The sequence below is a fragment of the Ammospiza caudacuta genome, chromosome 10 (genome assembly GCF_027887145.1).
Source record: "Ammospiza caudacuta isolate bAmmCau1 chromosome 10, bAmmCau1.pri, whole genome shotgun sequence".
Classification (NCBI taxonomy): domain Eukaryota; kingdom Metazoa; phylum Chordata; class Aves; order Passeriformes; family Passerellidae; genus Ammospiza; species Ammospiza caudacuta.
Genome location: NC_080602.1, coordinates 28,421,206 through 28,445,029, shown reverse-complemented (window position 1 = coordinate 28,445,029; position 23,824 = coordinate 28,421,206). Strand labels below are relative to the sequence as shown.

The 23,824-nt window shown below is 57.2% G+C and overlaps 1 protein-coding gene and 1 long non-coding RNA gene across 2 annotated transcripts; both read right to left on the bottom strand.

The window, feature by feature from the left end:
• Nucleotides 1-1,380: 1,380 nt before the first annotated feature.
• On the bottom strand, nucleotides 1,381-8,181 carry LOC131561738 (steroid 21-hydroxylase-like). Its single transcript, XM_058811111.1, has 10 exons — nucleotides 7,995-8,181; nucleotides 7,539-7,628; nucleotides 6,864-7,015; nucleotides 6,297-6,392; nucleotides 5,917-6,024; nucleotides 5,174-5,260; nucleotides 4,630-4,815; nucleotides 3,783-3,943; nucleotides 2,674-2,777; nucleotides 1,381-2,084 (listed from the first exon to the last, which is right to left on the bottom strand). The coding sequence occupies exons 1-10, from the start codon at nucleotides 8,179-8,181 to the stop codon at nucleotides 1,837-1,839; spliced, it is 1,419 nt and encodes a 472-aa protein (XP_058667094.1). The 3' UTR covers nucleotides 1,381-1,836.
• A 653-nt stretch (nucleotides 8,182-8,834) lies between these two features.
• LOC131561953 (uncharacterized) lies at nucleotides 8,835-13,796 on the bottom strand. Its single transcript, XR_009275115.1, has 3 exons — nucleotides 13,110-13,796; nucleotides 12,096-12,196; nucleotides 8,835-8,938 (listed from the first exon to the last, which is right to left on the bottom strand). It is a non-coding gene; the product is annotated as an uncharacterized LOC131561953 (long non-coding RNA).
• Between the last annotated feature and the right edge of the window lie 10,028 nt (nucleotides 13,797-23,824).

Here is a 23,824-nt window from a genome sequence, read left to right as displayed (position 1 = left end):
TCTCAAAATTGTCTCAAACAAGGTGAAAGGAATGTGAGCTTCCAAGCTAGAGGAAGGTAAGAGGGGCCCCTTGGACCTTGAAATAAGAAGCAAGCCAAAACTGAGGCTGCAGGACACAACTGACAAACAGCGAGCTCTCTGCTCAAGGACTGACATTAACTAATTGTAATGCGATGAATATGCATGAACCTATTGCAAAACTTAATGCATATGCAATAGGCTGGGGGAAAAAGGGGAGTTTGGACTCTCTGCGCGCATGTTCTTTAAGGAGTTATCCTGCATGCGTCCGACGCTGAATAAAGATACATACCCACTTCACGACTTTTACTAGTTGTGGAGTTTTTTCCGCAAATCATGCGGACCCTGTGGGAAACCTGAGTTATGTCACCGGGGCGGGGGGAGCGCAGGGGCTGTGGGGATGATGGAGCGGGAGCTGCGGGCGGCACCCGCGGGGCGGGGGGCCCCGGGACCGGTGCGGCACCCTGCAGACTCTTCCCTTGAGGGTCCAATGTTTATTTTGAACATTTACCCTGCAGCTGGATAGCTCAGGTAACAACCCCTCCGTTGCCTTGTACTGCCTTATCTGGTCTACCTCTCCATTTCCTTCCATTATCTTGGCTTCCACTGCCTCCCCTTGCCTTGCCTGGACCCCTTGTCTGCCCCTCCCTTTCCTCGTGTTGCCTTTACCAACCCTCCCTTCTGTCATCTTGCCTTCTCCTCTGTTGTTTTGCCTTGTTTAACCCTCCCTTGCATAGCGTTTCGTACCCTTCCTTTTTTTGCCTTACCTAACCCACACTTGCATTGGTGCCCTCTTGAATTGCCTCTTCCTCCTTTGCCTTTCCTCACCGACCAACCTTTCCGTTCCCTTGCCTTGCCTACCCCTCCTTTGCCGTTGCCCCCATTTCGACACATGACTCGAGGGGCGCGGACGGTCTCGTTCCCTCCCTGCCCCTCCTCGCTGTTCTCTCCCTCGGGTTTTTGCGCCGGGTGAGTGCTCCTGAGTGCCCCCGCTATGTTCGGAGCGGGCACTCCACCCTGCAGCGCCCGCTCCTCCAGGCCCTCGCTCTGGGGACGGCGCTCTACTCCCCTCCCGCCCCCAACAGCTCTAAGCCAATCGGTTGCCAGGCACACCAGGCCTCGGCCAATCAGAGCGCTTCATGCTTTGAGTCGCCTGTTGCCAGTCAGATCAGCAGAACGCAGCGCCCCGCACAAACCCACCGTATCTCGCAGGGCTGCGAGCCCAACCCGGACCGCAGCCTCTCCGGGGAGGGCTTTGCGGAGCGGGGAAGTGCAAATCAGCCAGACCGCTATCTTCTGATGCTGTCCGAGGGCTGTGGCGGGTGCCGAGAATGGCCGGTCAGGGTGGGCGCAAGGCTGGGCTTCGGGCGTTCCGGACGTTTAGGGGGTCCCAGGAAGAGCCGGGACTTGTGGGTTCAAAAGCACAAATTTTATTAGGAGGAGATAAATGGGGCCCTCCCACACTGCATTGACTCAGGCATCCGGGAGAGACCCAGCTATCTGGTTTTGAATGGGGGCACGCAGGGGTCAGGTGTCAGGTGAGTTGGGATGGAGTCACGCAGGGTTCAAGCAGAGTCAGATGGGGTTAGGTAGGGTCACAGCTGGGGTCATAGCCGGTGTCAAGGTGAGGCATAGGGTTGGCAGGGGTGAGGCCGATGTCAGGTGGGGTCAGTCAGGGGGTCACGGTCAGCCAGGTTCAGGCAGTGTCACACAGGCTCAGGTGAAGTCAGGTGTATTCAAGAAGGGTCAAAAAAACCTCAGGTGAGTCACAGTGTGTTCAGAAAAGTAATAAAGTGGTCAAGTGGAGTCAGGCCAGGGTCAGGGTAAGCCCGGGGGCTGGCAGGGCACCATACGCAGGCGAAAGGAGGGGCAGCGCAGCACCGTGCCCGGTGAGCCCCTCAGCCCCGGCAGTCCCTCCGGGCCCGGCTCCAGACGGAATTCCCGCAGGATCAGCCCCAGGAACACGAAGAGCTCGGCCCGCGCCAGCCCCTCCCCCGGGCACGATCGCGCCCCGCAGCCGAACGGCAGCAGTGACCGCGAGGGGGCGCCCGGCGCCAGGAACCGCTCTCGGGGGCGGTGGGTCAGCTCCGAGGGGTGCGGGGGGACCCGCAGGATCGGGGGGTTCCGGGGGGGGACCCACAGGCTTGGGGGGAGCGGGCGCCATGGGGGGACCCAGGACTTAGGGGCGGACCTCCACAAGTTTGGAGGGTGCCTGGGGGTTCCCCAGGTTGGACTTTGGGGTTCAGAAGGGAAACATGGGGGTTTGGGGTGACCCAGGGGCTCAGAGGGAGCCTAAGATTCGGGGGAGACCCCAGGATGACAGAGGGGATTCACATGTTTGGGGAGGGTTCAGACACCTGAGGGGGGTCTCAGGGGTTTCGGCAGGGGGGTAGAGGGGAGGAACAGGTTTTGAGGGGGGTACACAGATATATGGGAGAACTAATGGGGATGGTGGGGGGTAACCACAGGTTTGGGGGAGGGGGTGTGGGGTTGGGGTGGTTCAGGCATCGGGGGGGGGGGGACACTCATGACACAAAGGTGTTCCCAGGATACCCAGGAATCAGGGAAAACACCATGGCTGGGGGAACCCAGTTTGATGTTTGAGGAAACCCAGGAGTTCAGGGGGGCACTCAGAGTGCAGGCATACCCACATACCGGGCAGGAAGACCTCAGGGTGCTGCCAGATGTCAGGGTCCTGTTGGGCTGCCAGCAGGTTGGGGATCAGGACAGTGCCGGCTGCCACGGGGAGCCCCCCAAGACTGGAAGGGGACAAGGTGCATGGAGATAGACTGCGGTCTGCTGGGGGCTACTGAAAGTTACATGGGCCATACTGAGACCTACTGAGGCTCTCTGGGGGCTCACTAGGTATGACTGGATGTCTGTTTGGGTCTACAGGGTCTATACTGAGATCTGGTAGGTGCTGCTGGGAGTTACTGGGTGTCTGTTGGAGTCTACTGGGGCTCTCTGGGGTCTCCTGGGATCTATTAGGTGCCTACTGGAATTTGCTGATGCTATACTGGAATCTACTGGAGCCATACTGACACCTACTAGAATTTATTTGGGGTCTACTGGCACACTGGGTGGGATCTGCTAGCGCCATACTGGGATCTGGTGGAGTCCTACTGGAGCTCTCTGGTATCTACTGGCTATCTGTCGAGGTCTACTGGGGCCATACTGGGGTCTACTGGGCTCACTGGGAACTGCTGGACCCATCGTGAGCTTTTCTGGGGGCTACTGGATGTCTACTGGGGTTTCGTGGGGCTACCTTGGACTTACTAGGATATATTGGGAACTCCTGCTGGGATCTTCTGGGCTCTGCTGGGGCCTACTGAGGCTATTCTGGAATCTTCTAGGATCTACTGAGTGTCTGTTAGGGTCTACTGGGGTCATACCAGAACCTGCTGGGGCAAGTGGAATGTACTGGGGTTATACTGGGGCCTACTGGGACCTAATGAGTCTTACTGGGATTTATTGGGCCCTGTTGAAGCCTACTGGGTCCTACAAGGACTTACCAGACTGTACTGGTCTATTGGAGTCTACTGTGGGCCTACTTCTACTGGGCCCTACTGGTAAATATTCTGCATATTCGGGTCTTACCCGGGCCATGCTGGGACCTGATGGGTCTTAGCGGGACTTGCTGGGGTCTAATGGGCTCTGCTGGGTTCTCCCGGACCCTACTGATGATACCAGGTGGACCCTTCCTGTTCTGTGGTGGTTGCCCCTCACCCAGGCTGGCCGGTGGCGGCTCCTCCCTGCCCTGGTACCTGGTGTGGCGCAGGGCGCAGTGGGGCAGCGCCAGGGGCGCAGGGGGTCGCAGCCGCAGGGTCTCGCTGACGGTGGCCTGAAGAAGGGGCAGGCGCCCCATGTCCCCTGGCCCGGGTGGTCCCTGTGCCCCCTGCAGCTCCGCCCGCAGCCGCACCTGCAGCTGCACAGGTGTGCCATGTCTGCCATGGGGCACCAGGGGAGGGGGTGCATCCCAGGGGGCACACAGTGGCAATGGGATGACAGGGCGACTCCCCAGAACCCCAGACCCCCCCAAACTCACCAACCTGCCCCTGGGACCCCAAACCATCCTCAAGCCTGGCCCTCTCCCTTGGCAACCCCCTTGAACTCCCAGATCCTCCCCAGACCTGTCCTGAGACCCAACACCCACCCCAGACTTGCTCCTCCCTCCTCCTTGGGGACACCCCTGAGCCCCCAGATCTCTCTCTTAGGACCCTCTATCCCTGGACCCTGAGCCACCTCTCCATGGAAACCCCAAACCAAGGAGCCACATAGAGACACAGACACAGCTCTGAAATGTCTGAGAGATCCATGGGGCACCTCAGGGTGGTGCAAGGGCACAGTGTCAGCCATGGGGAGGAGGACGTGGGGGACATGTAGGACACAGGTGGGGATATGGGACCCCCAAGTACACACATGGAGCCCTGGCACTGTACAGGGGACAGAGGGTGCTCCACATCATCTGGGGGCAGAGCAGCAGGAAACCCACGGAGAAGGGAACATGAGGGACATATGGAACACAGGATGTAGGGGGGGACACAGGACCCCTGGGGACACAGAGGACCCCCCCAGGGCTGCATGGAAGACATGGAGGGACATGTGTTTCACCTCGGGGCGGTGCAGCAGGAAGGCCACAGCCCAGCCCAGCGCCGCCGCAGTGGTCTCAGTTCCCCCAATGAACAGGTCCACCAGCGCCATGTGCAGCCGGGGGGGGCTCAGGGGGCCCTCCCGTGCCCCAGGATTACGCCCCAGCAGTGCCCCCAGAACTGAGTCCGGGGGAGGGGAGGGGCACGCCTGGCAAAGGGGTGACACGTGTTGGGGGTTTCTCCTGATCCCCAGCTGCCCCCAAACACGGGAGTCTCTTCCAAATCCCCAAGTCCACCTAAACCCCTGGCCCTCCCCAAGGCCTTACAAGCCTCCCAGACCCCCGGCTCCTCCCATCCCCTTGGGTCCCCCCAAACCTCTGTTTCCCCAAAAATATGTGGGTGCCCCCAAGCCCCTGGGTAGCCCCCAAACTCCTGGTTTCCACCCAGAACCTGAGTCCTTCCAGACCCCCATGTAGTTTCCAAAGCCCTGGGTTTCCCCTGAGGCTCTGTTCCAACTGCACCGCTCCTGACCTCGGGCTGCCTCCCAGCTCCCCGGGCCTCCCCACCTGATGCCGCTGGATCTGGGTCTCCACAAACATGTCACGGTGCTGGACAAGCTGCAGCAGCTTCCGCAGTCCCGGGTTGGGCAGGGCCTGCACACAGGGACTCCATGGGGACCCCCACCGCCAAGAAACCTTTGACCTCAGAGAGACACCCGCTCCCCCAGAGATGCTGCCTGAGTCTCCTGAGCCCCAGAGATACCCTATGGCCGCTCCCCTGGGCCATACAGACCCCTCCAATGTCCTACAGGCATCCTCAGCACCACAGAGACACTTTACCCCACCTCAGCCCTATACAGCCCCCACAACTGCCCCTCCCAGGCCCAGAGATCCTCAACACCATATAGACCCTGTAACACTCACCCTAGCCCCACACAAACACTATAACCCCTGTCCAGCCCCATTAGAGTTATAGGGTCCCTTCCCAGTACCACAGACACCACCCAAGCTCTCTATGGACCCTATAAGCTCTCTGTCAGCTCTCCATACCCTTCTCCAGTCCCACACAGATGCTATAACCTCACTCCCAACCCCATATAATCCCACCAGCCCCATATCTCTCCCATGGGCCATATAATCCCCCTGAGACTCACAGCCCTTCCCAGGCCCCCAAGGGCCCATAGTCCCCCTGTAGATCTCCACAATTCCCTTATTGCCCCCATAGGGCTCTATAGCTCTGGGCTCCATAGACCCTCATTGAGCAAAAAGGCCACAGCCCCACAGCCACCCCCAGGAGCTGCCAGGCTCACCCGCAGCAGGGGCAGCAGGTCTAGCACCCGAACACTGCTGTGCCCCCAGACCTGCAGCAGCTCCCCCAGGCAGCGTGAGAAGGCCCGGAGCTCCCCTGGAGGGGGCACCTGGAGGAGAACACACCTGTGTACTGCCCAGTACTCAATTGTCTCTGGATCCCCCAGAACACCCCGAACATCATTTCAGACATTCGGGTCCCCTCAAATTCCTATGTGCCCCCAAACCCCTGCCACCCACACACAAATTGGTCAGTCCCCCCAAACAGCTGGATGTTCCCTCCACAGACTCCTGGGTCCCCCCCAAACCCTGGGCCCCCATAAAAACTGGGGTCCTCCTCCAAACCCCTGTCTCCATCCTGGGCCCCCTGCCAGATCCTCACCAGCTCCCCAAAGAGGAGGCGTGCGATGGTGCTGCAGGTGTGGAAGGTGAACACCTCAAAGGGGTCCAGGGGGGCCTCCCCATACGAACGCAGCTCCTGGGGGAAAGAGAAGGTTAGAGAGAGCCCCAGAGCAAATAAAGGGGGACTCCAAGGCTGGTTTAGGGGGTCGCACAAGAGAAGTGCAGAGCTCTGAGGGAGTTATGGGGACTCACAGGGATAATGCCCTTTTGGGGTGCAGAGGGTGAGGTTTGGGTGGGTAAGTTTTGGGGGACAGTGATGCGGGTGCAGGGTTTGGGGATCAGGTTTGGGATGCAGAGATTGGGGGATGAGTGCAGGGGGTAGGGTTTGGGGGGCAGTTTCCAGATGCAGGGGACATGGTTAAGGTGCATGGGTGGGGTTTGGGTGAAGGGAGTGAGACTCAAGGTATCAGTTTTGGGGTGCATTGGCCAGGGTTTTGCTGGTCAATATTGTGTGGGGATCTGTTTTGCAATGCTGGGAGGATCAGTTTTGGGGGTGTCGGGGTTGCAGAAGGATCATTTTGGGCAGGAGTCGGTTTCAGGGTCTCACCTCACACAACTCCCGGCCCTGCAGCCAAAGGAGGGGCCCGAGATGCCCCCCAGCCCGTGCCAGTGCCCCCCGAACTGCTCCCCGCTGCCGCCGCCAGCCAGGGCAGGGGTCTCCCAGTGCCAGGTCCCGGCCCCCCCGTGACACCAGCAACCCTGGGGTTGGGCAGGAGCAGTAAGGGACCCCCAGAAACCCCCCAGCCCCTATAGGGACCCACCTCCAATACACCAGGGGTGTGCTACAGGGCCCCACTACCTCATAAAGCCTCCTTCAACCCCATAGCCGCTTCCTCCATGGGACCCTCCTAATGCCACCCTGGAGGCTGAAGGGTGTGTCTGGTGGGGCAGAGACCTCTAGAAACTGCCCTAGCCCCTACAGACAACCCACCCCTCCAGAACTGCCCCCCCCCCCCAGTACCCATGTCCCCAACTCCATTGGGACCCCCTCCCAATCCCGTAACAACCCCTTCAATCTCATAGGGACGCCCTCAAAACCCATAAGGACTTGCCATCCCACAGGGCCCCCCCAAACCCTTAGAGACCCTCCCCGAGCCCCACAGAGAACCCCAGAAACCACACAGTGACTCCCTTCAAATCCCCCGAAGGGCTTCACTACACACAGGATACTCCCCAAACCCCACAGGAACCCCTCCAACCGCCCCCCACCCCGCCGCCATACCCAGATAGCTGTGGGGGCGCCCCAGCCAGTCCCCCCAGTGCCGGACCAGCGCCTCGCGGATGGTCGCCACCGAGCTCGGCACCAGCACCTCTGCAGGGAAGAGGAGGGGCTGGGGGTACTCCAAAACTGGGGGAGATCCCAAACCAAGTGGGGAGTCCTGGCGTGGGATTTTGGGGAGAGCATCGGGGGATTAGGGCCCCAAGAAAGGTTTGGGGGGGTTTGAGGAGAGGTCCCCACCGCAGGGGGAAAGGGCAGAGTTGGGGGCTCGGAGAGTCCCTGGGGAGCAGGGAGGGGGGTTTGGGGGGCTGTGGGGTCCCGGGCGGTTGGGTTGGTGTCGGGTTCGGGGGTCCCGGGCGGCTGGGGTGGGGTCGGGTTCGGGAGTCCCGGGCAGCTCGGTCAGGGTCGGGTTCGGGGGTTCCGGGCAAGTTCGGCTGGGGTCGGGGATCCCGCACTCACCGCGGCCCGCCGCGCGCAGGCGCAGCACGGGCCCGTGCCGCCGCGTCAGGCGGCTCAGGTGCAGCGCCCCCTGTGGGTGCAGCAGGTGCAGCACGCCCCAGCGCGGGCCACGCCCATCGCCACGCCGCGACAGTCGCGACAGCAGCGACAGCGACAGCTGGCCCAGCAGCAGCGCCGCAGCCGCCATGGCCCGCGGGGTGGGGGGGCGGACCGGAGAGCCCTTATATTGGGGAACCCCACAACCACGCCCCATGCAGCCCCACCCCCTAAGTCCTGCCCCTCTCAGGTGGCGCACACGCACCCTACTACGACAACCCGCCACCGCCAGCATAAAAGTGGACCCTGGGCCCAGCCCCATAAAGAGCGCCCCTTAAAACCCCACCCCTCGAGGCTCGGGCCTCACACGGGAGGCTTAAAGCCCCGTCTCACGTCAAGCCCTGCCCCGCACCGGCCGCTCTGCCTTTGTAAAGGGGAGCCCTACGCCCCTGCCCTGGAGGCAGCCCCCCATCCTCTATAAAACAGACCCGAAGTCCCTGCCCCGGGATCCCTGACTCCTGATGCATTGATTCCTCCATAAAGCAAACCTCTAATCCCTAACCCCCCAAAATGACCCCACCACTATAAAAGTGCCCCCTCAAGCCCTGCCCCTCCAAACACCACCTTATTAAGGGGACATTTTAAGCTTCACCCTCCTCCTCACCTCCCCAAATATCCCCTATCCCAATTCCCACAGCCCTCGTGGAGGTGCTCCCACCCCCCCCCTTAAGTCCCTGCACCCAGAGCCTCCTTCACAGGTGCCTGCCCCCAATTTCCCTCACTCTAGCAGCAGCATTTGAGGATCAGAGACATTTATTGGGGTCCAGCAGAAGTGAGGGAGGTCTCCAATAGAGTGTGAGTCCTAGGGATGTCCCCTTGGGGGATGATGTCCCTCCAGTTCCCGGGTCCTGGAATGATTACAGGTGGGGACTCACAATAATCTGAGAAGTGCTGAAGTCAGGAAGGGGACCCCCACCCGGGGATGTGTTGCCCGGGGAGTTTGTGGGGTGCTATGGTGGGGGCCCTCAGGAGGAGTATTGAGAAGGGAGTTCCAGGTGGGGCATGTCTCAATGTGGGGATCTCTCAGGGACCCCCCAATAGGATTAGGGATGTGAAAGTGTCAGGAGGGGGGCTCCTGTGGGTGGGTGCCAGGGATTGGGCCATGGTGTGGGGATCCCGGGGGTGCCCCCCATCAGACGCTCCCCCTCTGGGGCCCTTGCAGGTGTTGGGCCAGCTGCAGGTCCTTGGGGAGCAAGAGGATGCAGTGGGCAGTGAGAACAGTTATGAATCCTCCATCACCTGCACTGAAGCCCCTCAGCATCCCCTGACCCCTTGGCAGCATCTCCCAGGGGCAGAAACCCCCTAAACACACTCTCAGGGCACAGGGTCCTTTCAAATCCAGCCACTGGCAGCTCAAACACCCTGTACCCCTCAAAGTGGGTAGTGGGCCCCAGTATCAAGTGACCCTCTCCCCATACCCTGACAGACCTCCCCCTGGGGGAAGGGGCCCCCACATAGCACTTCCCACAGCCCTCCATCCATGGAGGCCACAGACCCCCCGCCACTACAAACCTGTCAGCCCCATGGGCTCTCCCTGAGCCCCAACAACGTCCCCTTAGCACCCACAGATATCCTCCTAGACCTCCCTAAGCCCCCAGAGCCACCCCCAGGATCTGCCACAGCCCCTCTGGACACCCCCACCCCCTGAGTACCCATAGCTCCCTTCCAACTGCCCACAGAACCCTCCCAGCCCCCCCACCCCAAACCCCCACAGGAGGGTTCCCCTTGGACCATCTTTGGTCCCCCTGCAGCACCAGCTGACACAGGGGGACACGGGGAATGTTGGGGGACATAGGAGGACATGGGGGACGTGGTGACACGAGGGGGATATGGGGGACATGGGGACATCGGGGTCATGGAAGGCACAGGAGTCGGAATGATGTGGGTGGGCGTAGGGGACATGGAGGGGGGCTGTGGGAGACATCAGGACATGGGAAGACAGGATGGGGACATCCTGATCTGGGGCCATATCACCCTGGGGAGACCTTGGGGACACCCCAGGAAGGGGGACAAGGGGGTGACATCCTGGGGAGATCCTGAGCGTGGGGACTTGGAGGGCACCCCCCTGGCAACATCCACTGTGGGGAAAGGGGACACAAAGCCTAGGGGCATGGAGACAGTGCTCTAGGGACCCCCAAATGGGACAGGGCGCCAGTGCCACCACAGGGGAAGGGGCACAGGGGACATGCATCCCCTGGGGGATGGGTGGACGCAAGGACATCAGGAGGCACACAAGGACACTGCAGGAGGACAAGGCCATGTGCTGGGGGGAAGGCAAGGACGTGGTGGGGCTGGAACAGTGTGGAGGGGGGGCTTTGTGTAGGGGTGGTCCCAGGGGCCTCCAGGGAGTCTTTAGGGGGGCCCAGGGTGGATTTGGGTGGTCCCAGGGGCTTCTCAGCAGATGTTTGCACATCGCAGGGTGGATTTGGGGGATCCAGAAGGTGGTGAGGGACCCCAGGGGAGATCCTGGGGTGGATTTGGGGGCATCTAATGGGGGTTGGAGGGTCCTGGGAGGGGGTGAGGTTCCCAGGCACTCTGGGGTGTATGAGGGTGGGTTTAGGGGGTCTGGAGGGGGTTTGAGGGTTCCAGAGAGTGTTTGTGGGGATTCTGAAGGTGGAATTTGGTGTTCCAGGGTAGACTGGTGGAAGGGCAGTCTGGAGGGTCCCAGTTGGTGTTTGGGGGATTCCTGGGAGGGAGGGAGAGGTTTTCAGGTTACATTTGGGGGCTGCCAGAGGGTCCCAGGGAGTAGAGAGTGTCTGGGGGGGGGGGGGGGAGGGGGTGTCTCGTGGTGAATTTGAGGGATCAGGATGTTCTTGAGTGGATTTGGAGTGTCCCAGGGGTTGTTTGTGAGGATCCCAGGGTTGATTTGGGGGGTGCAGGGTGGATTTTGGGTGTCTAGGGCAGGGTGGATTTTGGGTGTCCCATTCTGCGATTAGTCCTCAGATCCACAGTGAGTATCCCTTGTAGCAGTGACTCTTTCTGCAGCACTGCAGCCCCCACCCCGGCACCAGTGATTTCAGCTCCAGTCCCACAAGCTTTATTTTACTGCCAGCTCTCTTCTTGCAGCTCCAGCTCTGTGTTTTTCCAGCTTCAAATGCCAGCATCTGGCTCTTGGCTCCAGCTTGGAAACAATTCAGCTCCCGCACCAGCCTCCGAAAGCCCACCCCACCATCCATATGCTAGCCCTGCAGTGATTTTAGCCCCCACCGAGCAGTCCCCAGTCACTTTGCCACCCCCTGCGTAAGTTCTCCTGGATGCCCACAGCCCCGTTCACAGGTCTAGTGCCTTTGCCATTTCCATTGACGTTGCCAGCCCCGCAGTCCACTTCCCAGCCCCACAGTGCGCCCCAAGAGGTGCCATCACAGGCGCAGACAATATTCTGCCATCGACGGGGTTTTCAGGCGCAAGCTTCCAGCCTCCCTTTCGCCACCCCGCACATCCTGTTCTACTATTAGCGGCAATACCCAGCCCCTGCACCCATGTCACGGGCCTACAGTGATCTCGGCGCAAGAACGCTACAGTTTCGGGTACCAGCCCTAAGGTTGCTGCGATGTGTTAAGCCGCAATTCCAGTCGCACAATGACAAGACCAGGCCCAGTGATCTCAGCCCTTTTAGCTCTTCCCCACAAGCTTTATTTTACTGCCAGCTCTCTTCTTCCAGCTGTGTCCCATTCTGCGCTTAGTCCTTAGATCCACAGTGAGTATCTCTTGTAGCAGTGACTCTTTCTGCAGCACTGCAGTCCCCACCCCGGCCCCAGTGATTTCAGCTCCAGTCCCACAAGCTTTATTTAACTGCCAGCTCTTCTTTTGCACTTTCTGCTCTAAATCTTCACAGTAGTGCCACACAATACTACTTGTGCTTCTCAGGACAGGATCTTTCTTTTAGCTCTCATTCTTGAGCTCTGATCACAGCTCTTACAGCAATTTCAATTCCAACCATGCAGTTCACCTCCCCGCTCCGCAATCCCTATCCCAGCCCCACGGGGGTTTTACACCAAACCCTACCATATTTCTGTCTTCTCCAGGTCTGCTGCCTCAGCTCCAGCTCCTCAGCTTCCTACTGGCTGCAGCTAAAAGCTGCTCATGCTTCTCACTGCACCTTGGGGCTGTTGATAAGGCCACAAATCAGTTACTGCCATCATTACAATTTCAGTATCTCTAGAAGCTGTCCCATCCACCCACCCAGCCCTAAGTGGCAACCCTAAGTGGCATCCCAACTCTGGGGACACTGGAGGCCTGAAGCTCAACATCCACCCTCCCCCTCACCCTGGCTCTCAGCCCAGCACCTGCACAAAGGCCCCCTCACCTCCCCTCAGGCAGCTCCAGGGGCTGGCAATAGCCACTGGACTCCTGCCCCCCCCCATCCCAAAAGGCACTCTTGGGCTGGTTCTTGGGCCCTAGAACCCTCTGAGCCCCCACACCCTCAGCCCCTTGTTGGTACCACAGGGCAGGGGCTGGGATCCCCCAGGCATAACCTGCAGGCCCTGTGCTGCAGCTCCATGCCTTCCTCCCATGGCATTTATCTAGCCTCAGCATTTCCACCACTCCACGTTGTTTTGGGCCTGGCTCATGCCAAAATCATTATTCCACACCCTGGGGTTTTATGTCCCCACTGCTCTCACAACTGGTGCTTCAGCCCCAGTCCCACAACCCTTACCGAATTAACATGAGATATCTAGTAAAGAAAACAAATCAAACCAAAAGGATGTATTAAAACAGGCAATAATAAAACAACACAATTAAGAAAAAAAAACACTACAAGTAAAAACAAAATAAAGTAATAAAAATACAAAAAGCAAGCTTTATTCCTCGTATTCTGAACATTTCTTTAAATCCAGAAAACGCAAAACGGCTACTTTCAGCCCCCAGAGACAGCAGGCAGTGCCCCCCCCCCCCCCCGCACCGCGCCACTCCAGGCCCCACACCAGCCGCCGGCTACCCGAGCCACGCAGGGCGCGGCAGAAAGAACTGGACACGGCCGGCCCCAGATACGGCCGCAGGCGTCGCGTCCGTGCTCACCAGCGCTCCCCGGATCAGCTGCCGCGGGGGTCCCGTCCTGGCGCAGCGCCGCTCCTCGGACCGCGCATCCGCAGCTCCCGTCGCTCCCAGCTTCACCGCCGAACTGACGCCATCGCGCTCCAACGCCCGCTATTTATGCCCCACGGGCGGACAGCCAGCCAATCACAACCCGAGGCGGCGCCTGCCGGCTCCACCAATCCCAGCCCGCAAATTCCCGCCGCGCTCCGCTCCGCGACTCCCCGCGGTCCCCTCAAGCGCTGCTCCCGCCGCCGCCATTGCTGTGGCCGCGTCCGCCCGCTGCCCGCCGCCTGCCCGCTTCCCTGGACCAGAACCTGATCCCGACCAGGACCTGAACTGGAAGCTCCCGGCCGCCCTTCCCGTCCGCAACAGCGCCTGCCGAGGCAGCGGCAGCGGGGACGCTGCTCCGCCGGCTCCCAAAGCGGCGGTGGCGGGAGCGGCGCCTCAGACGTACGGGCGAGCGGGGCCAGTCTGAGGCGGCGAGCCGCGACTGAGCGGGCTGAGATCGGCGAGACCGCTTCCGGTTTGAAAGGGCGGCTGTGATTGGACAGGGCGGACGGAGAAAGGCGGGCCGTGATTGGCAGGCTTAGGAGCCGTCAGGCTGAGGCCCGTGGGAGCGTGGGGCGGAGCTCGGGCTGCCCGAAGGGCTCGCAGGCGGCGGCGGCGGCGGCGGCGGCGGCGGCGGCGCTCGCCAAACCCCCGTCCCCTTCTCCGGCCTTCTCTCGTGCCCAGGTCCCGGCGAAAAGACCCCCGCAGAGCCCCTACCGGAGCGCCCCATCGGCACTCGGGGCAGGAGGCGGAGAGGAGTGTAGCCCGGGAGGAGTTCCGGGTCGTCTTTGCGGCAGCAGGGCGGACTAGGGAGCGGCGGCGATTTGGTGAGGAGAGGGCTCGGGAGCGGGGAGGGCGTGCAGCGCCCGCTGCGGGCTCTGGGTGCCTCTTCTACCGCAGTGCTTCCGCTTCTGCGGGGACTTGGCCTGCCCCGACTGGCCGAGATCAGCACCCTGGCCAAAGTTAAGTGCCCGCGTCCCCCTGCCCGCCCTCCGCCTGCTGCGGGCCCGCTGCTCACCCTCGTCGTCGGATGTTATAGATGATAAAACAATATTGGCTTTCACATTCATAGATTAGCTTTTTGCATTACAAGTATTTTGATATGGTAAAACTTATACTTACTTTTAACTGCTTTGTATAGTGTAATATGCCAGTTTATGTATGCACTGTATATTTCATATGAATAGTAGCCTGATAAATATATCGTAGGCTTTAGCAAAATGTTGAAATAGAAACTAAAGTACTTCTATGTAACTAACTCAGAAAATGGTGTAAAGCAATTATTCTGTTTCTTATAACTGCAGACTGCCCCTACCAAGTGATAATAGTGACAAAAAGAGCTTAAGCATCCAGGAAGCATTTATCGACTCTTATCGGTATTATCAGGGAGTGCGAAGCAACAGGATAAAACTACAGGAAGAAATAAAATGTGTAGACCTCATTTACAGAACGTTCTGCAGACAAGTCAGAGGTTAAAACCAAACAAGAGAGTTCCTGGAACATCAAAAAGTCAAAGGAATGTTTGAATAATGTGTAAGTTAATGAATATGCATGTAACCTCAGCAATGTAACAGTATATAGTGAACATGTTTTTAAGCTACCTCTGTGCTCTTTGGCTGTGTGCTAAAAGCATCCCAGTGCTGGATTATTTTGTCCTTTTATCCTTTAATAAACTTTTAAAAATTTTAAAGAATGAACTCTGTTTATCACATCAGTGAAGCTTAAGCTGATCTGCATCCAGGTGTTTTGGGACCTGCTGGGGCAGGCCATCGAGGTAAGTGTGGGGCTACTGCAGTGGAGGCCAAGTATTTCAACACAATAGCATAATCAGCAACGTTAATTAATTTTGTGTTCCTCATGCAAGCCTCAGCCTTAAGAACTCTACCAGCCTCTAATAGGATTAATAATACGCATAGTAAGTGTTACTAGCATTAATATTTAGGTAAGGATTGTTAGTGTTAACACTGGTACTAAGTATGTTAGCTGGTATTTACTGTGAAGCTCTGCTCTCCCACAGTATGACAAGGTCCTGAAGCTGTTCTCAGGTGCACAGTTAGGTGAGCACTGCTGTCCTTACCACGATCGCCCGATGGAGCCATGCTCCAGAGACGGGCAGCAATGAATCTGCAGGTGCCTTCCCAAGGTGACAGAGCTCGCCCTCCTTCCCATCTGCAGTCAGGGGATGTGAAGGCAACCATTGCTGTCCTCGGCTTCATCATCTGCAGTGCAGCCAAGCACAGCATAGACAATGAGTCTCTGTCAAGTGAGCTGCAGCAGCTGGGACTGCCCAAAGGCAGGGGAAGCCCTCAGGGTGGCACCATCAGCCAGACCTGCTGGGATGTTGCTTACAGTTCCCAGCCCTGCCTTCTTCACACCCAGATGGAGGGCAGGCTGCCTGCTGTGCTGTCCTCCATCACCTCCCTTCTGTACCATCCGTCCCTGGGGGCTCCTCAGGTGCTTTGGTGAGGTTTGGCAGCTGCAGGTCTGGTGTGAGCAGAGGGATTCTTCTCTTGTCTCCCCTCATAAGCAAAGCATGCCAGCCAGCTGTGCTGTTTTACATGTCACTGACCCACAAAATTGCAGGAGACTGAGGACTCGTAACAGGTGCAGGACAGGTTCAAAAGGAACTTGGGACAAAACCTCTGTCTTTGTCAGTCCAAAGGGACAGCAGAGCTCACATCTGCTCACAATAATCCTCTGGAGAGCGGAGCAATGTTTGTATGGAAAGATGACTGGGGGTAAAATCAGTGGAAACCGAGTTACATTTGTATCCTAACAGGATACAAATGTAGGATACAAATATCCTACATTTGTCCCCTATAATGGGACAGAAATTTTAGGGTAAAATACAGGAAAACAGTAGTCTTTTGCATCTGCATATCAGCTGTTGAAATTTTGGGTTCAATTTCTTGAATCACAAATGTCATAGGATTCCTCCCAGATGGCAGCTGCCATGAAGTATGGCTCTTCTTGGTCTTGAGTTTCAGGGGCTGTTTCCAAAGTGACCTACAGACATTGGAATGAAATCATTATTTACTGTGTAAAGGAATCGCTCTCCAAAGCATCAGCCAGGGTCTAAATGTGCCATTCTGCCTTTTAAAAGTACCAACATCACAGGATTTTTCTCAGATTAAAGCTTCCATGGAGTCGGATCTCTCAAGCCTGGCCCTTGAGAATTGTGGGCCTCCTGTGAACTGGTCTTGCCAGAAGGGCTTGCTGAGTTTTCCACTGTGTGGAAAAGAGATCCCATTTGGAGCCTGAAGCCTCGTGTTTCCTGTAGGATTTCCACTCCTAGAATTGCACACTTTGAAGGATTTCTTATAGCTGAAGTTTTCTGGGAGCTAGGACTCTGGCTGGATTTGGGTCTCTGGACTCTCAGGTGAAGTGACCTTGAGACACTAGGGCATGCAGATTTCCTTGCTGTTGAAGAGCTATTGTTCGCACCCAGGAGCCATGGTCTGAATGGGGGTGTCACCTCTTAAATTTGCAAATGTAACAGGATTTCTTCTAAATGAATGGTGCTAAGAACATAAGGTCTGGCTGGCTTTCGACTTAGAGGCGCCTCCTCTAAATTGGTCTTCAGATGCTAGGTTGGAAAGTGTTCCTACATATGCCAAATAGCCCTTGCTATGCAGTTAATAAGCTTCAAAGTACCATGGAGTAGCTGCCCCTGCAAAGATTTTGGCAGAGCCTGGTTGTGGTGCCCCATTCCACTCCACCCCCCTTAGCAGGTCCTTATGGTTGTATGGGGAATCATTGTGGAGCATGCCAACCCAGCTCCATCCTGGGAACAGCACCTGTATTTTACCCTAAAATTTCTGTCCCATTATAGCTCCTGTTAGGATACAAATGTAACTCGGTTCCCACTGATTTTACCCCCAGTCATCTTTCCATACAAACATTGCTCCGCTCTCCAGAGGATTATTGTGAGCAGATGTGAGCTCTGCTGTCCCTTTGGACTGACAAAGACAGAGGTTTTGTCCCAAGTTCCTTTTGAACCTGTCCTGCACCTGTTACGAGTCCTCAGTCTCCTGCAATTTTGTGGGTCAGTGACATGTAAAACAGCACAGCTGGCTGGCATGCTTTGCTTATGAGGGGAGACAAGAGAAGAATCCCTCTGCTCACACCAGACCTGCAGCTGCCAAACCTCACCAAAGCACCTGAGGAGCCCCCAGGGACGGATGGTACAGAAGGGAGGTGATGGAGGACAGCACAGCAGGCAGCCTGCCCTCCATCTGGGTGTGAAGAAGGCAGGGCTGGGAACTGTAAGCAACATCCCAGCAGGTCTGGCTGATGGTGCCACCCTGAGGGCTTCCCCTGCCTTTGGGCAGTCCCAGCTGCTGCAGCTCACTTGACAGAGACTCATTGTCTATGCTGTGCTTGGCTGCACTGCAGATGATGAAGCCGAGGACAGCAATGGTTGCCTTCACATCCCCTGACTGCAGATGGGAAGGAGGGCGAGCTCTGTCACCTTGGGAAGGCACCTGCAGATTCATTGCTGCCCGTCTCTGGAGCATGGCTCCATCGGGCGATCGTGGTAAGGACAGCAGTGCTCACCTAACTGTGCACCTGAGAACAGCTTCAGGACCTTGTCATACTGTGGGAGAGCAGAGCTTCACAGTAAATACCAGCTAACATACTTAGTACCAGTGTTAACACTAACAATCCTTACCTAAATATTAATGCTAGTAACACTTACTATGCGTATTATTAATCCTATTAGAGGCTGGTAGAGTTCTTAAGGCTGAGGCTTGCATGAGGAACACAAAATTAATTAACGTTGCTGATTATGCTATTGTGTTGAAATACTTGGCCTCCACTGCAGTAGCCCCACACTTACCTCGATGGCCTGCCCCAGCAGGTCCCAAAACACCTGGATGCAGATCAGCTTAAGCTTCACTGATGTGATAAACAGAGTTCATTCTTTAAAATTTTTAAAAGTTTATTAAAGGATAAAAGGACAAAATAATCCAGCACTGGGATGCTTTTAGCACACAGCCAAAGAGCACAGAGGTAGCTTAAAAACATGTTCACTATATACTGTTACATTGCTGAGGTTACATGCATATTCATTAACTTACACATTATTCAAACATTCCTTTGACTTTTTGATGTTCCAGGAACTCTCTTGTTTGGTTTTAACCTCTGACTTGTCTGCAGAACGTTCTGTAAATGAGGTCTACACATTTTATTTCTTCCTGTAGTTTTATCCTGTTGCTTCGCACTCCCTGATAATACCGATAAGAGTCGATAAATGCTTCCTGGATGCTTAAGCTCTTTTTGTCACTATTATCACTTGGTAGGGGCAGTCTGCAGTTATAAGAAACAGAATAATTGCTTTACACCATTTTCTGAGTTAGTTACATAGAAGTACTTTAGTTTCTATTTCAACATTTTGCTAAAGCCTACGATATATTTATCAGGCTACTATTCATATGAAATATACAGTGCATACATAAACTGGCATATTACACTATACAAAGCAGTTAAAAGTAAGTATAAGTTTTACCATATCAAAATACTTGTAATGCAAAAAGCTAATCTATGAATGTGAAAGCCAATATTGTTTTATCATCTATAACATCCGACGACGAGGGTGAGCAGCGGGCCCGCAGCAGGCGGAGGGCGGGCAGGGGGACGCGGGCACTTAACTTTGGCCAGGGTGCTGATCTCGGCCAGTCGGGGCAGGCCAAGTCCCCGCAGAAGCGGAAGCACTGCGGTAGAAGAGGCACCCAGAGCCCGCAGCGGGCGCTGCACGCCCTCCCCGCTCCCGAGCCCTCTCCTCACCAAATCGCCGCCGCTCCCTAGTCCGCCCTGCTGCCGCAAAGACGACCCGGAACTCCTCCCGGGCTACACTCCTCTCCGCCTCCTGCCCCGAGTGCCGATGGGGCGCTCCGGTAGGGGCTCTGCGGGGGTCTTTTCGCCGGGACCTGGGCACGAGAGAAGGCCGGAGAAGGGGACGGGGGTTTGGCGAGCGCCGCCGCCGCCGCCGCCGCCGCCGCCGCCGCCGCCGCCGCCGCCGCCGCCGCCGCCGCCGCCGCCGCCGCCGCCGCCGCCGCCGCCGCCGCCGCCGCCGCCGCCGCCGCCTGCGAGCCCTTCGGGCAGCCCGAGCTCCGCCCCACGCTCCCACGGGCCTCAGCCTGACGGCTCCTAAGCCTGCCAATCACGGCCCGCCTTTCTCCGTCCGCCCTGTCCAATCACAGCCGCCCTTTCAAACCGGAAGCGGTCTCGCCGATCTCAGCCCGCTCAGTCGCGGCTCGCCGCCTCAGACTGGCCCCGCTCGCCCGTACGTCTGAGGCGCCGCTCCCGCCACCGCCGCTTTGGGAGCCGGCGGAGCAGCGTCCCCGCTGCCGCTGCCTCGGCAGGCGCTGTTGCGGACGGGAAGGGCGGCCGGGAGCTTCCAGTTCAGGTCCTGGTCGGGATCAGGTTCTGGTCCAGGGAAGCGGGCAGGCGGCGGGCAGCGGGCGGACGCGGCCACAGCAATGGCGGCGGCGGGAGCAGCGCTTGAGGGGACCGCGGGGAGTCGCGGAGCGGAGCGCGGCGGGAATTTGCGGGCTGGGATTGGTGGAGCCGGCAGGCGCCGCCTCGGGTTGTGATTGGCTGGCTGTCCGCCCGTGGGGCATAAATAGCGGGCGTTGGAGCGCGATGGCGTCAGTTCGGCGGTGAAGCTGGGAGCGACGGGAGCTGCGGATGCGCGGTCCGAGGAGCGGCGCTGCGCCAGGACGGGACCCCCGCGGCAGCTGATCCGGGGAGCGCTGGTGAGCACGGACGCGACGCCTGCGGCCGTATCTGGGGCCGGCCGTGTCCAGTTCTTTCTGCCGCGCCCTGCGTGGCTCGGGTAGCCGGCGGCTGGTGTGGGGCCTGGAGTGGCGCGGTGCGGGGGGGGGGGGGGGCACTGCCTGCTGTCTCTGGGGGCTGAAAGTAGCCGTTTTGCGTTTTCTGGATTTAAAGAAATGTTCAGAATACGAGGAATAAAGCTTGCTTTTTGTATTTTTATTACTTTATTTTGTTTTTACTTGTAGTGTTTTTTTTTCTTAATTGTGTTGTTTTATTATTGCCTGTTTTAATACATCCTTTTGGTTTGATTTGTTTTCTTTACTAGATATCTCATGTTAATTCGGTAAGGGTTGTGGGACTGGGGCTGAAGCACCAGTTGTGAGAGCAGTGGGGACATAAAACCCCAGGGTGTGGAATAATGATTTTGGCATGAGCCAGGCCCAAAACAACGTGGAGTGGTGGAAATGCTGAGGCTAGATAAATGCCATGGGAGGAAGGCATGGAGCTGCAGCACAGGGCCTGCAGGTTATGCCTGGGGGATCCCAGCCCCTGCCCTGTGGTACCAACAAGGGGCTGAGGGTGTGGGGGCTCAGAGGGTTCTAGGGCCCAAGAACCAGCCCAAGAGTGCCTTTTGGGATGGGGGGGGGCAGGAGTCCAGTGGCTATTGCCAGCCCCTGGAGCTGCCTGAGGGGAGGTGAGGGGGCCTTTGTGCAGGTGCTGGGCTGAGAGCCAGGGTGAGGGGGAGGGTGGATGTTGAGCTTCAGGCCTCCAGTGTCCCCAGAGTTGGGATGCCACTTAGGGTTGCCACTTAGGGCTGGGTGGGTGGATGGGACAGCTTCTAGAGATACTGAAATTGTAATGATGGCAGTAACTGATTTGTGGCCTTATCAACAGCCCCAAGGTGCAGTGAGAAGCATGAGCAGCTTTTAGCTGCAGCCAGTAGGAAGCTGAGGAGCTGGAGCTGAGGCAGCAGACCTGGAGAAGACAGAAATATGGTAGGGTTTGGTGTAAAACCCCCGTGGGGCTGGGATAGGGATTGCGGAGCGGGGAGGTGAACTGCATGGTTGGAATTGAAATTGCTGTAAGAGCTGTGATCAGAGCTCAAGAACGAGAGCTAAAAGAAAGATCCTGTCCTGAGAAGCACAAGTAGTATTGTGTGGCACTACTGTGAAGATTTAGAGCAGAAAGTGCAAAAGAAGAGCTGGCAGTTAAATAAAGCTTGTGGGACTGGAGCTGAAATCACTGGGGCCGGGGTGGGGACTGCAGTGCTGCAGAAAGAGTCACTGCTACAAGAGATACTCACTGTGGATCTAAGGACTAAGCGCAGAATGGGACACAGCTGGAAGAAGAGAGCTGGCAGTAAAATAAAGCTTGTGGGGAAGAGCTAAAAGGGCTGAGATCACTGGGCCTGGTCTTGTCATTGTGCGACTGGAATTGCGGCTTAACACATCGCAGCAACCTTAGGGCTGGTACCTGAAACTGTAGCGTTCTTGCGCCGAGATCACTGTAGGCCCGTGACATGGGTGCAGGGGCTGGGTATTGCCGCTAATAGTAGAACAGGATGTGCGGGGTGGCGAAAGGGAGGCTGGAAGCTTGCGCCTGAAAACCCCGTCGATGGCAGAATATTGTCTGCGCCTGTGATGGCACCTCTTGGGGCGCACTGTGGGGCTGGGAAGTGGACTGCGGGGCTGGCAACGTCAATGGAAATGGCAAAGGCACTAGACCTGTGAACGGGGCTGTGGGCATCCAGGAGAACTTACGCAGGGGGTGGCAAAGTGACTGGGGACTGCTCGCTGGGGGCTAAAATCACTGCAGGGCTAGCATATGGATGGTGGGGTGGGCTTTCGGAGGCTGGTGCGGGAGCTGAATTGTTTCCAAGCTGGAGCCAAGAGCCAGATGCTGGCATTTGAAGCTGGAAAAACACAGAGCTGGAGCTGCAAGAAGAGAGCTGGCAGTAAAATAAAGCTTGTGGGGAAGAGCTAAAAGGGCTGAGATCACTGGGCCTGGTCTTGTCATTGTGCGACTGGAATTGCAGCTTAACACATCGCAGCAACCTTAGGGCTGGTACCTGAGACTGTAGCGTTCTTGCGCCGAGATCACTGTAGGCCCGTGACATGGGTGCAGGGGCTGGGTATTGCCGCTAATAGTAGAACCGGATGTGCGGGGTGGCGAAAGGGAGGCTGGAAGCTTGCGCCTGAAAACCCCGTCGATGGCAGAATATTGTCTGCGCCTGTGATGGCACCTCTTGGGGCGCACTGTGGGGCTGGGAAGTGGACTGCGGGGCTGGCAACGTCAATGGAAATGGCAAAGGCACTAGACCTGTGAACGGGGCTGTGGGCATCCAGGAGAACTTACGCAGGGGGTGGCAAAGTGACTGGGGACTGCTCGGTGGGGGCTAAAATCACTGCAGGGCTAGCATATGGATGGTGGGGTGGGCTTTCGGAGGCTGGTGCGGGAGCTGAATTGTTTCCAAGCTGGAGCCAAGAGCCAGATGCTGGCATTTGAAGCTGGAAAAACACAGAGCTGGAGCTGCAAGAAGAGAGCTGGCAGTAAAATAAAGCTTGTGGGGAAGAGCTAAAAGGGCTGAGATCACTGGGCCTGGTCTTGTCATTGTGCGACTGGAATTGCGGCTTAACACATCGCAGCAACCTTAGGGCTGGTACCTGAAACTGTAGCGTTCTTGCGCCGAGATCACTGTAGGCCCGTGACATGGGTGCAGGGGCTGGGTATTGCCGCTAATAGTAGAACAGGATGTGCGGGGTGGCAAAAGAGGGCTGCAAGGTTGCGCCTGAAAACCCCGTCGATAGCAGAATATTGCCTGCATCTGTGATGGCACCTCTTGGGGCGCACTGTGGATCCAGTACGTTCCAGGTACGTTCTAGGTATAGTTCTAGGTACAGTTCTAGGTTTCTGAGGTGGTCCTGAGTCAATGCTGAGATTGTGCTGAGTGAGTGCTGAGATGGTCCTGAGTCGGTGTTGATTGTTTGCTGCGATGGTGCTGAATGGGTGCTGAGATGGTGCGGATTGGTTGCTGAGATGGTCCTTAGTGGGTGCTGATTGGTTGCTGAAATGGTCCTGATTGGGGGCTGATTGGTTGCTGAGATGCTCCTGAGTCGATGCTGATTGGTTTCTGAGATGGTCCTGAGTCGTGGCGGATTGGTTGCTGAGTGGGTGCTGATTGGTTGCTGAGATGGTGCTGAGTGGATGTTGCCATGGTCCTCATTGGGTGCTGATTGGTTGCTGAGATTGTTATGAGTGTGTCCTAATTGGTTGCTGAGATTGTTATGAGTGGGTCCTGATTGGGTTCAGATTGGTTGCTGAGATGGTGCTGAGATGGTGCTGATTGGTTGTTGAGATTGTTTGAGTGGGTGCTGAATTGGTGCTGATTGGTTTTTGGGATGATGCTGAGTGGGTGCTGAGATGGTCCTGGGATGGTGCTGAGTGGATGCTGCGATGGTCCTGATTGGGTGCTGATTGGTTGCAGAGATGGTCCTGAGTCGGTGCCTAGATGGTGCTTATTGGTTTCTGAAATGGTGCTGAATGGGTGCTGAGATGGTGCTGAGTCGGTGCTGATTGGTGGTGAGATGTTGCTCAGCGGATGCTGATTGGTTGCCGACATGGTGCTGAGATGGTGCTGAGTGGGTGGTGTGAAGGTCCTGAGATGGTGCAGATTTGTTGCTAAGATGGCCCTGAGTGGGTGCTGAGGTGGTGCTGATTGGTTGCAGCGATGGTCCTGAGTGGGTGCTGATTGGTTGCTGCGATGGTGCTGAGTGGGGCCTGATTGGTTGTTGAGTTTATTATGAGTGGGTCCTGATTGGTTGCTGAGATTGTTATGAGTGGGTGCTGATTTGTTGCTCAGATGGTCTGAGGGT